The sequence below is a fragment of the Spea bombifrons genome, chromosome 3, assembly GCF_027358695.1.
Source record: "Spea bombifrons isolate aSpeBom1 chromosome 3, aSpeBom1.2.pri, whole genome shotgun sequence".
NCBI lineage: Eukaryota > Metazoa > Chordata > Amphibia > Anura > Pelobatidae > Spea > Spea bombifrons.
Window position 1 is genome coordinate 16,461,635 of NC_071089.1, and position 15,749 is coordinate 16,477,383.

Below are 15,749 nucleotides of genomic sequence, written 5' to 3' on the forward strand. Positions count from 1 at the left end.
GAACTTCAAATGTTATATATTTGAAAGCCAAGGTGTTCTTGCATGTTTTAATAAATTGGATAAAACAAACATTTTATAACAACACATTGACATCACTGCAGAGATATCAGAAATAAGATTATCGAGTAATCTTTATTATCTAAATGGCAAAACATCATCCTGGTGCAATGTTTTTTTTTTATATAGTGCATTCAAAGGGTCTGACAAGACTAGAGTTGACAGGCTAAGATGAACCGATACATTAGGTAGAGAGTGACCTGCTCACAAGAGCTTACAGTCTAAAGTGTATGAGAAGTAGCTTATAATTACCATAACAACCATAACTAGCCATAACCAAGCAACTGTGTTCCTAGGGATATCGCAATATATTGTTATCGTGATAAGGCTGATTTCGAAACTTTACACCGTAATCACTTTTTATACACAAGCCACATTGCGAAGGTTGCAAATGATCATTCCTTTAGGGGGAATACATTTCCTTAGCTTCTCTTCAAGTTTACATGAAATAATTTATAGAAATCTGCCAGTCATTGAAAACAGAACCAAGTAGGAAATCTTATTAGTGGTTAAAATCAGATGTATTCAATCCGAAACGTGTACATTTTCCATGCAATTTCTGGGAATTGTTGTCCTGAATACACATGCTGATTGCTCCAGCCTGAGCTGGTAAGGTCACAGATGGGATAGCACGCAGTTGCATGTGGCTGCCTCTAGGTGGCGCTGTTCCGTAAGTCATGCCAGGCTAATTATAAAGTTGGCGTGCTGTGATTGCAGGGAGGGACACAAGGCGTATACATATGCATGTGTGCTCCTAGCTGTCATCTGTGCATGGCAAAGGGGGGAGAAGTGCTGAATGGTGCTAGCTGGAGGAGTAGGAGGAGGCAGCTAGAGGAGTAGGCTGTGATCAGTGTTGCCGGCTATCTCCAGGGCTCTGGCTGTCTAATGTCAGCTGGGCTTTCTTCTCTCCCATACCCTTTGCATCAGCTGTGGATGAAGGACTGAGGACAAGCCCCCATTTCACTATCTGGGAGGTGGACACTCTATTGCCCTCGCCCCCCGACACTGGGGACTGTTGGATTGTCTTCTCCTGTGCTTTTAATTTCTTGCATTCTGCTATTGGAAGTATAAATGTGTGGACATGGCTGGGGCACAGCCAGGGGTTCATGCTCTGCAGCTCAAACGTGTCTGCGTCTCTGAAAACATGAAGAAAGGCTCAAAGTGCATGAAATGGGATGATGTGAGTAGCTCTCCTGTCACCCCCGATGCTTGATCTGCCCTATGTGTCGTAGCCATGCTGCATTGAGAGATGGTACAATGTGTGACCGTGTTGGTGACATTGTCACAATGCATTAACCCCTTTCTGCATGCACCGATCCACTTAACCCAGACCATGCATGCATTTGGGATGACATGCTGTGACCTGTGCCTGGCTGCACTATTTGCCCCCAGGGGCTACTGAGATTGTGATCGGGGCTTGTGTGAGTGTAGGACGTGACTCTGGGGTAGGATCGATCATGAATGGAGCTCTTTGGACAACAGCTGGTGTGACAAAGTGCTCAGGATGTCTTAAAGTGTGGCCACCAATCTTTTATGCTTGATTTGGGGCTAATGCTTTGGGGACATGAAGCTATTTCAGACTGATCCCGGCTGACCTCCCCTTGGTATTACCCCCTGTAATATGCACTGGTTAGGTGTTAATAGATGCTAATGGCATCTATGCAGTGAGTTTAACCATTAGAGTGCTGCTGCTCACAAATGGTTAATGCGAGTGCTTGCATTTTAATTGCAACCCTTTTGTTGTTCCAACACGATGACTCAAAGCAGGATATAAATACTACTCCAGAACAGTGTAAGATTTCTTCATCCCACACTGAATAAGGCTTCATGTCACACAGAACCAATGGCATCTGCGAGTGGGTGCCTGGAAGAGCTCTTTCCTTCTGGTTTAAAGACCATGGAATGAAGTAGTGAGACTTTTAAATACCCCGGGCTAGATCCGGATGGAAGAAATGGCTATTGCCAGCCCCAGATGTCTCAGATGATTGCCCTACAGGAGACCTAGAGGGGAGCTTTATAGATGCAGTGACAGCTGTCAGCTCCCATGCTTCAGCTAAATGAAGCCATTAACCTATGTTCTAATACACAAAGGGATTTAACAAAGTGCAAGAAGGAAGTTTATTTTAAAGGAGGAGAAATGTTAGAACAAGAGGTCATAGTCTAAAGCTAGTGGGTCAGAGGCTTAGAGGTAACTTGAGAAAGTTTTAATTTTCTGAGATGGTGGTAGATAAGTAGAACATCTTCCCAGCAGAAGTGGTATCGGCTATACAACAAGGGAATTTAAACATGCATGGGATAGACATAAAGCAATCGTGAACCTAAGACAAGACCCAGGACTAGATGGGCCAAATGGTTCTTATTAGCAATCAAATTCTATGCTTTGATCTGATGGTGTGGAGAGTCCGGAACAGGTGGTTGCTGTAGACACCCCGACAGGTAGCCTGACTCTGAGCCCACGCTGGGTAGAATTCCAGCTGCCGATATGTTCTCACAAGACATTCCACGATCCTTAGTTTGCAGGTATTTTACTAAATCAGGATCATTAATGTTAGAGATCTATTTATTTGAAATGATTATCTGTATTCCCACTTTACGCTGAGCACAAGTTACTTTATGCTAATGTAGCGAATAGGTAAATATTGACATTGTAACAGTTACATGTTTCCACCTCTTATCGCTTTGGGTGATAGCGTGTGCTGACGTTGGGCAGTAAAACACTACAGAAAATCTGAATACTAGCAGCCATGAAAGACTTTTCTATACAATACTGGTCTGCATGGAAGTGCAACTAATGTTTCATTCAAAAATATATTGGAACAAACAAGTGCATGTATGAATGTCTGAAATAATATTGGAAACTAACCGTACATGGTAATAGTATTGTAAAATATATATGTGTATCGTATACGTACATACGTAAAATACAGCAAGCTGTAATACTGATATAATGTCATTTAGTAACAGTCTATAAACACCGTGTCTGTTTAAAATAGTTATTATTCAAATTATATTAAATTAGGAAAACCCATAGCTCCATCTGGTAACATCTTTTCATGGTGTCTCGGTACCACTGGTACTCTGGGTGGGCTTCAGTTTGGAAAAATAAGATAATAGATTTAGAGGTTGGTAAACTGTGACATGGGCAATGCTAAACTACAATATCCATCACCCTCAGCCATCAATATTCTTAATATGATAAGCATTCCTTAAAAATGATGGTCAACTGATTGCGTAGCAGCTTAGAGCTGGTGCTACGTTGCCTGATACAAAGTGCGTTTTCTGTCCTCTTCTGGCAGAATACAGTACGCTATGCTGAACTACAGTACTCATAACTCTCAGCCATCAATGGTCTGAATATGATGAACGTTCCCCAAATTATGGTCAACTGATTGCATATGAGCTTAGAGCTGGTGCTACATTGCCTGATGCAAAGCATGTTTTCTGTCCCCTTCTAGTGGAAAACAGTAAGCAATGCTGAATTGCAATACCCATCACCCTCAGCCAAATGATGTAAGTGTGGCAGATGGCTGGATATAAGGGGATCCATGCTTTTTTTGCTCACAAAGCTTGTGGCTGAGCATATCCAGCCAGTAACTACACACTGCAGCACCTGATCTGTCACTGGAGCGGCAGATTGGGTGGGCAATATTGGCCAGCAGCCCACCTGGCATTTCCCGGTGTGCCAGATGACCACTGGCTGGACACCCCTGTAAAATAAATGCATTTAAATAATAAATGCACCTAATGTCAACACACTCAGAGCCACTTGCCATGTCACAGACGTTATCAGTCGTCGGCAGCATGTATTACCTTAGTGGCTGAATGGGACGAGCATAACGTTATCCTGAATCTAAGACGAGGTCTGAATCCCTACCCTAGGGACTAGATTGGCCGAATTGGTCTTATGTGCAGTCAGATTCTGTGTTTTTACCGTTTTGGGCTAATAATTGTGTTTTTTAAGCAATATGATAAATGTATAAACTTTAAGACACAGCCAACATCCCTTTAGAAGCGTTAAGATAAATCGGAAACTAGAATAAAAATATAAAAAATATTATCAATTACAGATAGAAAGGCTTCCGATGGTTCAACGATTAAAGTTTATAACTGAAGAGGAAGTATTTATCTCAGTTGCATGTTTTAACCCCTTAATGACAAAGCCCGTACATGTACGGGCTCAAAATGCATTGTTTTCAAAGGGTTTTGGGACTGCCAATTGTCCTTAAGGGGTTAAGCATTTGCGTCTACATCTAGCTGTGATACCAGTACAGCGAGCGGCTTCAGACTATCACTCCTAAAAGGAACAGTAAATGGTTTTGCGCATGTAGAATAAAATCTGTGTAAGCTCTGCATACCAGAGAATAACAGAAACACACACAAAATGAAAACATATATTTGAAGTATTAGGGGTACCATCCCGATCATAATAGATTATTCATACCCTAGAGGGTGGTAGATGAACGGAAAATTGTTTCTAGGAATGCATGGAACATTAAGGCTGCTGTTCCGCCTAGGGTACCCTATAAAATGTCACTAGATAACTGCTGCAAATGTAATTATTCCCCCCCCACAACCCCAGTCCCATAAAAACAGCATTACAATGTAAATGAACTTTCCAGTATTTCTTAGAAATGCCCTGTATGTTACATTGCTTGCAGGCGCTTTGTAAAAAAAAACAACAACAACAAAAAAACAAACATAAGTACAAGCAGAGCTCGTGATGTCACAAATGGGCGGGCTAAGCATATTTAAGTGTTCCCGTAGGAAATTATTTGCACAGCAAATGACGAAAAAACAACATTGTCTTTTAAAACAATTTAGTGCATACAAGCGGGGACTATAATCAATCATTTAAGTAGTTAGTGATGTTTAAAAAAATGAGTAAGTGGGACAGCATCTTTAATATATATATATATATATATATATATATATATATATATATATATATACCCACTTACTCACATAAGGTAAGCACGTATAATATGAATATATCATATATAAAACATATATTAAATGTCTCCTAGACACAAGGGAATGCTTCACCAAGATGTCAGGGATAGTTCATTTTATGACTGGAGTCAAGCATTTTTTAGGACACCAGCTCATAGGTTCCCACTGGGAATTTTCCCTATGTGCCCTACAGCCAGTCCGAGCTAGGAGCTTTTTAGTCTTGCCAGCTGGCATTTTTTTTAAAATGACTTATTTGGATTTGAATACTTTTTGATTTGTAAATTTAACATTTTAACAGAAAAAAAAAGTCTAGCCGGTTAACAAATATGTACTTATATAAGATTTGCTGCATGTGCTTCCGTTACCATAGAAACATAAACAATTAAAGGGCCGTTTTGAGCAATAATTGGTAATACATATGATACAGGATTAATCTGTGTTACTTTGCCATAACTTGGTCACTGTGACTTTAAGTAGTTCCAAGAGTCCATGGAAATGTGATTAAAGGCTGGTGAGTCTGGCACTGGGGGCTGGAAAATTGGTGGAAAATTTTGTATTTAAAAATATTTCATGTAAAAAGTTAGTAAATTGTCTGCTCGGGTTAAATGCGAGAGTTTACACTGTGGAGGTGTGCAATGGCAAGGAATAGGGTGCAAGGAACAGCGATTTGTGTGAACGACCAATGCCAGAGGGTGCTGTACTATCTAATATTACATTTGTAATACTATAAAAATCGGTCATGTTTCCATTGATTAACTTTGGGGTGAGGTGTTACATATGGAACAATCAGCAGAACAGCACCACTGGTTGCTAAGGTGGCTTCTGAATAGTTAACTTGTTGGCCAAGGTCAGGCCCAGGCTGCCCATCTGGCACACCGCGCAAATGCCCAGTGGGCAGCAGGCCGAAAGTGCCCTATACTCACCTGATCTGCAGGGATTGCTCAGCTGCACACTATGTTAGCATAGAAATGTAAAGCATGACTGAGCATATTGAGCTCTCGGCCACATTAAATCATCAGGCGGCCGCCAGCCTTAAAGTGCCAGGGCTGCCTTGTCATAGCCAGTCCTGCCCTGGCCCAGTTTAATAAATATTGGCCTACAGTATGCTCGTCTTATGTAGACCTGTTTAGCGGAGATGGTAGTGAAGCTGAATTTTTAGAGGTATTTAGAACAGTTTTAACTTAGTTTTTTTTTAGGACAGGTTCTTTCCATCTATGAATTCGGGTAGACAGATTGGAGGCACATATGTATGCCCAGTATATCCTGGACGTATACATACATGCTGATTAGACTATATGACTGAGTACATTTTATCACCCCACATCAGAGTTATTCTTTATACATACATATCCCCAATATCTGTTCAGAGCAGTCTCATGGATCCTGTTGGCAGTAGAGACATGGAGTTTTAGAAGCGCAGTTCATGTTGAAAAAAGGGTATTCCATGTTATTATTCCGTGTTTGCCTCCTGGCAATGATTAATGATCAGACTTTTGACAGAGACTGACCTTGTGTTTGTACAAATTTAGTCTGCTCAGAGGGAATGTTCCTGGTCAATAAGATGCTTTATCAAAAATCATGGCGCTCACTTCCTTCTCTGTAAGTCTTTCAATTGGACATGACAGGATCGCATCAAGAGCAGAATCGTTATTAATACGGTTTCAACAGACCTCTCCACAAATAAATGATATTTCCTACTGGATATCTGATTTTTTTTCTACCTATAGTCTGTGATTTCAACTCAAGGATCTTGATTCTTAAAACTGATTATTCCTAGAAAAACACATTCTTTTTTACCAGAAATGTAAAGGACATGCTGTCCGGCACACCAAGCTAATGTCGAGCAACCTCACAAATCTAGAAGAATACATTCTAATACTAAATACTAACTACAAATACTAAAACACTGTCGAATGTGGTTGTCTAGTCTTCTCACTACTATACTTTAAAGGTGGCCGATGTAAAAGTGGACTATGTGGCCATGTGTACCCAGAAGGTGGCTTCAAGCCCGTAATTGTCAAGGATAGTCTATTCACTAAAATACAATATGTGAGTTGGCGGAAACTGCTAGTTCACGAGTTCTCATTTGACCTTATAGAAATTAATTCTCCACTTGCATCCATTTAAATGCGGGGTAGTTAATTTGATGCAAGTTGGAAAAAGCAAGCAACATGAACTTTCATGAACCCACAAGTTGCTTGCAAGTTGCAAATCTCAGCTGTAATTTACTTTTAACTCTCAAATTTGACCTTGCATCCTGAGGATTCGCTCTGAGAAATCATTGTAATAAACAAAATAATAATTAAAAAAGAGGAGGGGGCTCCTATACCCTGTGTTAACCATTGCCTGGGTGTGTGGTCAGAATTGCCTCACTCCATGTGTAGTGGAGTGGGGGGATATTAAATAAAACTCACAGGGGTATGGAACCAACCTATACCCACATCCCGTGCTCAGTAGGATGGGGGATTAAAATAAATGAAACCTCAACCGCTGCCCATTGGCATGGTGGTGAATGTGCCATTAACCTTTTGGAGAAGCATGGAGCCCACAATCAAAGGCTCTGTGTATAAGGGTAGTTTATTATAATTGCCCGTCCCTCTATTAGCCTGGGCAAGGGATGGTATTCTGTGCCTCCAATAGGTTTAACCTCATCCCATCCCAGTGAGCACATGGCGGGGCAAGGGGGGTGGATAGGCATCTTCTTCTACAATATAAACAGACAAATGAGTTTTATAGTCACTTACACTGTAGGTCCTATGCAAGAACAGATAGTACAGCTTGTGTGTAGCCTCAAGAGGACGATTATAAAGACTTACACTTGTCATAATGTTCAACAGGTGCTCGTGAAAGACTATTTTTTCCTTATGAGTCTGGGTTATGTCATGCGGGAAGACACAAGATGTAAGCCAGTGCATATAAATTAGAAATTCGCAGAAAATGGGTTTTTTCAGCAAACCATGAAAAAATTTCATTTTAAGAATGATCATTTCAGGATTCTCTATAATATGACACTTCTATAATTCTATGTTTAGAATAGGGTTCTAACAATGCCTTAACTTGGGATCTTGAGAACTTATGGAGTATGGGGTGAGAATTTGTTCACCTCACTGATGTTACATCCACTTCCAGAACAGATTGAAAGAACAAGGGTGTATAGGAGCCAGGATTTTTTTAAGTGTGTCCTTCACCAAGGCACACCTGAGTCAGCTGCCCTATTTGTCTTTTGGATGTTACAGCCCTGGATTCCAAAGTTGGTCAAACTACCATCACAGGCACAAATTTAGATGGGAACCTCACTTTTTATGATAAGACTAAGTGAGAAAGCTAAAAGAATGAGTAGTAGTGCAGATGTATGTAAGCATACCTGAAGATTATTCTGGGGGAATGGTTTTTTGAAGGCGCAAGGCAGGCTATATGTAGAGACAGGGCTACCCCCAGACAGCCTTTACTGGGTGGGTAATGAGAGGGGAATGGACAGAGAGTGGGACAGAGAAAGAAGAAACTAAGCCAGAGACCCAGTGAAGTAGGGCTTCATCCAGAGACTCTGGGTCCAGCCCAGAGAGTTCCAAGTATGTGGAAATGCTAACCACAGTTCCTCTACATTTTTGCTTGTTACATATCTAGGTGAGAAACTGCTTAAACTGCAACCTTTGCCAGGTTGTCCATAAAAGGAACTGTTGTGTTAAAAAAATCATAGAGCATAGCGGTCTAGATGAGGAAAAGCGATCCGTCTAAAAATACTCCTTATGTACGTCTCTATTGAAAAAGAAAAGGTGAATGTAAGACAGCTCAGTATGTTACAGTGTCTAAGGATCAAAATTTCACATTTCCCACAACTGGTCTATATATAAAATGCAGTTATATAGGACTTTCTCCCTTTAAGGACTGAAAGTATTTTCTCTTCATAGTCCGTTTCATGTAGTCCAAAAGGCTGAACAAATACTCCTTTTAACTCACAATTGTCACTTTTTATTATTGTGTTTTATAATATGCATGTTTGTGATTCAGTACTCCAATTTCTATGTAAGCTTTTTATAACTGGATTTAATTTGAGTCAAATTAAGCTTTTTTTATGTAAAGACATGTCGAATATGACCTTATTTACAGTTTCCTTGGAAACCGAAGAGCTTTAAAGCTTTTGTACAATCTGTTTAGAAGAGATATGGATTTTTTAAACTGTAGTTATAAATTCTGTAAAGTATATAAGAGCACATTGCTTCCATCATTTACTGAACCATTCTGCCCTTATGTTGGTTTATACACCCTTTATTCTGATTTATTTCAGTTATTTTGTACTATTCCACTTGGCAGAAGGGGTAAGTTCCCATGTTAACATTACCCTCATGGGTTTATAGCTTCATTCAGTGTTGCTACTAATGTCTCTTGTGCTAAAACACAACTAACTGGGTTGTTAGCTGAAAATCATTCCTGGTCTTTGCTTATCCCACACACAACCTGTTTTCATTACCATTGTGGAGTGGACTAGCGCAGTCTAGAAGGAGGAAGAAGACATCATATCCTGGAACTATTGGTCACTGACTAAGGTGGCCTTGGTCACCTTGAGAACTTGTCATAGGTTACATTTTCTTTTGCCTCCCGCTAAATATTGTGACTGAAAAGTGCATCTGGAAAATGGTGGAGTAGTTGAGGGCTGGAGAAAATCATGTTATTGAATTTTTCATGAAGTCACACAGGGCTGTTTACTGAGTCCCTTGGAATCTTCGCAAAACAAGATCTATCTTATGAGATGATCAACTAGATGCACACCGTGATGCTATTAGAAATGGTCCAGCCAACCAGAACAGATGAAAAGATCCCCATTATTGATTTTGGTAATTAAAAAGCAGTGAGAAAGTGCTGGTGATTGGTTTAATGTCCATTGTCTGCCAACCTGAGAAAGCAGCTTGTACCTTCTAAAGCACGTGCTGCTTCTCCAAATTTTTTTATTAAAATATTTCCAATTGAACTATATCGTAAAATACAGTATGTACTGCGACACAGCACAGAATCAAAAGCATAATCAGGAATACATTATGAGTACTGCGATGCAGGACAAAGAAATTATCAGATTAGTGGGAAGCCCAGAAATACGATAGCAGCGGTTTAGGTTTACATACAGACATGGCGCATATGGCTAACCACATTGGCAGCAAACTTGGGGAAACAAGGTGATATTGTGACTGGAGTGGGTGAGTGGTGTAGGATTGGGCGAGGTGGAGATAAATACGGGGGTTGTGGAGAGTGGGTCAGGAGGGGATTGGGACTAGTCCTCCTCCTTTAGACTGCCCATAAAAGAGTGGCCCTCAGTAGGCTGTGAATGAACCTGTGGCAGTCAGGGACTGTAACCTGCTCCCTCCTCAACACCAGGCGGTTGCTTGAAGAATATAAGGTGTCCTTTGAACAGCACTTTAGATGCCAAGCATTGACAATTGCCCCCTCCGTGTGTGCTCGCGTGGTAGAACAGGTACTTTCTCTCAGCACAAAGCTTGTGCAAATAGGCCTGGCCAGAACAAGTGAAGGGCTGTTTCCACCTCCACAATGCACTGTGGGCAGGGTCTAGATCTGCACAGCCGTCTGGCATGCATACATCCATACAAATGGCTTTATGTCTGTTTGTCAGCCTGCTTGATGCCACATTTGCCCAAACGGTCATGGCTGGGAGCCCTGACATGCTCTCAACATTGTCCTTGGTTCTGATGAACTTGTGAATCACACATGGTGACCACAGATCTGGTTTAACACCCTCCAATTCTTCAAAATTCCAAGTGCCACTGAAAATAACTGTTTCATTCTGGTATAATGAGGATGTGCCTTTGTGAAACACTATTACTTAAGAAAAGACTTTAGTTTAGAAGAGAATGTTACAGTCAGCAGCACTCTTTTCTAAAGCAAAATTGGAGCAAGGTATTAGTGTCATCTATCTGATCTCTTTATGATATAGATGATAAGTGGAACATTAAGCAACAATGTCCATCTGCGCAGAAGTCGTCCCTTAAGTACACTATGAATATCATTTGACGTGTTACGGGCCAGTGGAACAGCTGGTCTCATATTGGAAGCAGAAATAATTGTGTTCAGTGTTGCCACTAACATGTTTTCTGAGTGTTTATTTAGTTTGTAATAAACCCAAAATTGAATTCTAATTATTTTAATTATGTTTCTCATGTTTGCTAAACACAGGATTCCACACTCGTCTATCCGATTTTCCTTAAAATGGATCCTAATGGATTTTTCCTATACTGGACAGATCAAAACAAGGTAAAAAAAAAAAAGTTTCTTAAATTCCATGTGTGATTATAGTACATGATGTAAGTGTAAAACATTTATGTGTTCTTAAAGAAATGTATGGGCAAAAAATAATTTTCTTTTGTATTAAAAGTGAGAAATGGCTCCCTTAACTGAGAACACTTATGAAAAGTGTAAAATACAGGGTACCCTGTCACTTTAAGGCCAGCAGCCGTCTGATGACATAAGTGAGGCTGACAGCTGGATATGCACGGCCGCACACTGCTGCACCTGGTCTGCCACTGGAGTGGCAGAACGGGTGAATGTTTGGCTCTGTGGGTCAGTGGCCCACCGGACATTTGGGCCTGGAGGCCTAGCACAGAGCCCTACATAAATACTTACAGTATACAAAGATGTCCTCTGTTCCATCTGGTTCTTTGTCTATCAGTCCATTGGATAGTCTTTTTATTTTTCATGTTCATGGGACATCAGAAGTTTTCAGTCTTGAAAACTTGATATTTGTTTGAGTTTTGTGTTTTGTTGTTTCATAGCGATTATTTATCCTTTTGTACATTTGGTTTCATTATCTTGTGCACCTTTGAGCTGCTTCTCTTGTTTGGAGCTGTTATTATGGTGAATAGCTCTTTGCCACAAATTTGTGAGTAGGAAGGAACCGTGTGTAAGTTTTTTCTTTAACAATGTAAAGTGCAGATACAGAATTACTTGTGTGACTTGTTTTCTTTATCATGTTTGAAACGCCATTTATTTTGTGTACTTCCTAAGTCTATATTTTGTCTCATATTAATTCTCCATACTCCCCTTTTTAATTATCTAATTTATGTATTATGGGCAGAGTACATGGGCCAAATGGTTTTTATCTGCTGTCAAATTCTATGTTCCTGTGTTTCTACTCATTAAAGTGCGCTGGCTTTATGCAATTGGGTTTGAATCCTAATACTGTCAAGATTCAGTAGTATTTTTTGTTGGCGATTTCAGATTTTTTTTAAATAAATTGACTCTGTCCAGCTAATTCAGTCAAATTGTTACTCATTGTAACTTTTTATAAGTGCAGAGTTTGGTACTGTAACTCTATTATAAATTACCCGCGTAGAGCACTATTTCACTTCGCTATAGTTTTCCATACAAAGCACAGAATAACACTTAATTTCCACACAATACAGCTGTCATTTTTATTGCCTTTTGATAAATCAATAGATAGAGAATGGTGAAAATAAAAGACAACCGCTAAACTTTGAGAAATGGGAAATGATATTTCTACAAGGTCTTGAATTATAACAAATTTCACCAATATCCGCTTAGTTCTAATATATAATATATACTATTGATATAGCGCCATCATATTCCATAGTAGTATATATAACATAATTTGACTTACAGAAACAAGTATATATATATATATATATATATATATATACAGACCTTTCATTACCATTTTGTGTAACCATGGCTACCTTTCTTTGCTTTAACTTGTGTGAATGCTAAGAATCAGGTAAAGAAAATAAATGGCTAAACGAAAAGGAAAGTGTTTTTTTTTTTAATTGTTATAAACATGACCTATTTTATGGGATGAAAAACCTCAAAAGGCGTAAGCCACTGAATAACTGCACACAGCCCTCCCAGTGAATGGCTCTTCATGTATTCTTGTTTCTGCATAACACTAGACCAAGAAGGCTTCCTTCTTCACTCTTCAGTTCTTGGATGGCTATCATACCCAATGAGCTGAATTAATTGTGAGACAGGCGGATGTTGACTCTCTCTTCTACCAGTATTAAAGGCTTAATTCTCCAACACAGTGTTGGGTCAACCTAAAAAAAGTACATAAACATTCTTAGCAGCCAGGACTTTAAGAAGTGTTAGAAGCCATAATGCTTTATTATATTTACCGATTTATATAGTGCCATCATATTCCACAGCGCTGTACAAAGAGGTTAATATATAATGCCCAATGAGTGAAATTTCAGAAGGCATGGATCCATAGTTTCTAAGATTTGTTCAGCCTCGTACGTACGAATACATGTTGGCAGGAACAGTTCAATTTATATACCATTTGTACAGTTTCTGTTTTAAGATTACTTCCAATTTGCATGAAGTTCTGTTGTAGTTTTGGATTTAGATTAGAAATATAATATATGATTTTACTATCACAGTATCACATTTTAGCTGCATGAACAGTATAGCGATCATAATGGCGGGGCTACCCTTACTAGACCACAGAGGTAGTAGGGTGGGCAACTTCACCCTCCTTAAGATAAAAGGCTGCTCTGGAATCCCAGTAACCAGCTTTGAGTGTTCTAAATCATGCAAGTAGGATGTATATGTCTATGTGGCCCCTTCATAACGGGGGCTAATAGGGTTTATAATAGTGCGTTATTTAATAATGGTTGGATGATTAACACGGAAGTTGATCAAAATCACCCTCATTAAATGTATTACACAGCAAAGACTTCCACTTCCTTTTTAATAGAAATGTATTTTATTGAGGATATTTGTTAAGAAATATGACTTAAATGTGTAACATTATTCATGATCCAGGGAAGGTAGGTGGAAATTATTTGAGAGAAAAAAATAAGAAATCTTAAATGGACGCGATTTTATCCCTCTCACTTTATGTTCCCGTACCACTTTTCTTCCTACATTGGTTACCATAGAAACTGTTCAATATGTACGGCATACGCCACAGCAAGAACTATTAAAACAACTACCTATACTGTGCTGTGAAGTGTGTAAGCTGTTCTTAAATAGAGCTGTAAGTCATCATAATTCCTGTGCCTAGTATGTTATGTTCTTACTAAATTATGCATTTCTCTGTCATAACATTCCTGAGCCCAAAAGCCATTTTAAAATAATGATTTCCTTCCGATTTGTGTTTCTAGAATTACTGCGCAACATTGAAAATGTTCTGGATTTTTTTTCTTTGTGTTAGTAGTTGAGTTTAGCACGGCTTTACCCCACTTTCTGCTCCCTTCTTCTAAGCAAAGTGTCCACTTTCATATTGGTGTCCACCATCATATTGCTATTTCGTGGTTGCTGGTGTCATTAGTTCATTCAGTGTATTGAATGGTAGATAAAGATGACGGATAGGTTTGTCATTAATGCGTTTACTATTTGGGAATGAAAAAGAGAGCATTTTCTTCTTTATTCAATGCTCATGAGTCCCGGATGAGTATACCAATTGACTATAAATAATGTTGGTTCTGTTTTGAAGGATTTGGTGTCCATGCTTCTCACCAGTACCTAACTATCCCTCTCCACCCCAACTATGGCCTCTCCAAACTCATTTCTACCTTCCTCCCGACTTCAATAATTACGAGGAAGGGGAGATGTCGGGATAGCATTCCTGAAATGTTTATAGATATACTGACCTGTGAGCCGCCCATTGGTCTATTACTGTAATTAATACGTTCAGCAGACTTATTGTGTTTATTTGCTAGAGCTATGCACTTACTGGCATCAGTCTGCATAGAACTGCTATTAAAGCTTTAATTGCATATATAATGCGGCATACACATCTCTCTATGTGCTCCAGAGACTATTTCACACAAACAATAATAATCCAGTAAAAACCCATTATGTTCATTGTTCAGCACCATTAGCACCTGAGAAAAAAAAAGATTTGTTAGTAACTGTTTCCAATAAGTAGAAAATAGCATGCCATTAAAATAGTTGAAAAATATCAAACCGATAACACATTGCAAGCGATGAGTGCATAAAATAATCTTGTCACTGTTATCGGTCTTGGGTATTAACAGTGGGGATGCGCTACAGTCATTAACAGTAACTGTCGGAGCCTTAGGATGTGGATATTATGGGGAAATATGGATACCTTAAACTGGGGCATTTTATTTCTCTGACTATATAACACACTCCAGAAAACTTCCAATTTAGTAAATATACCCCTAAGATGCATAGCAAATTGTCTTTGTGTCCTTTCTCTAAAATGTCAGACAACGTAAGGCACTATAATGTTTTATACATCCACATATAGGGCGACTCCAATAATGTAAAAAGAAGGGTATACTTTTTGTAAACAAGTGTGTATGCAATCTTAAATATATTCTTACTGATACTTTGCTGTTTGTTTGTTGCTGGGAATTATAGTTTGGAAGCAATGCTACTGGGTATTGCATTCTGGATTATTCTTGCACAAACCATATGCTTTGTCTAATATACTTTGCATTCATCTAGTGCTGTATCCCCGATGGATAACACAAATGGTTCTCCAAGTAGGCAGTTTCTTGAATGTCAAACTGATTATATCAAGATAAGATAGTGATTTATAACATTGATAAAGTCTGCATTGTATGTCTGATCCATTTAATAAAAATTTGATCAAATGTGCTTTTCTTTAAAAAATGAGGACATTTCTAAGTGACCCCAAACTTTTGAAAGTTCGTGTATATGTAATAAGACATGTTCTAGTGTGTGTGACACTACCCAAGCCGGGGCTGATTGTAACCCTAGGTTTGTCTTAACAAGTCATACATTAGGCAAACCAG

General features: G+C 39.2%; 1 protein-coding gene across 1 annotated transcript in view; it reads left to right on the forward strand.

Annotated features, from left to right (window-relative positions):
- Nucleotides 1-869: 869 nt before the first annotated feature.
- The window catches only part of PLCB1 (phospholipase C beta 1), a 227,329-nt gene continuing 212,449 nt past the window's right edge, over nucleotides 870-15,749 (forward strand). Inside the window, exons 1-2 of the mRNA XM_053460832.1 lie at nucleotides 870-1,237; nucleotides 11,188-11,265. Of these exons, the coding sequence (XP_053316807.1) occupies nucleotides 1,139-1,237; nucleotides 11,188-11,265 (177 nt within the window). The 5' untranslated portion in view covers nucleotides 870-1,138. The remainder of the gene's footprint in view (nucleotides 1,238-11,187; nucleotides 11,266-15,749) is intronic.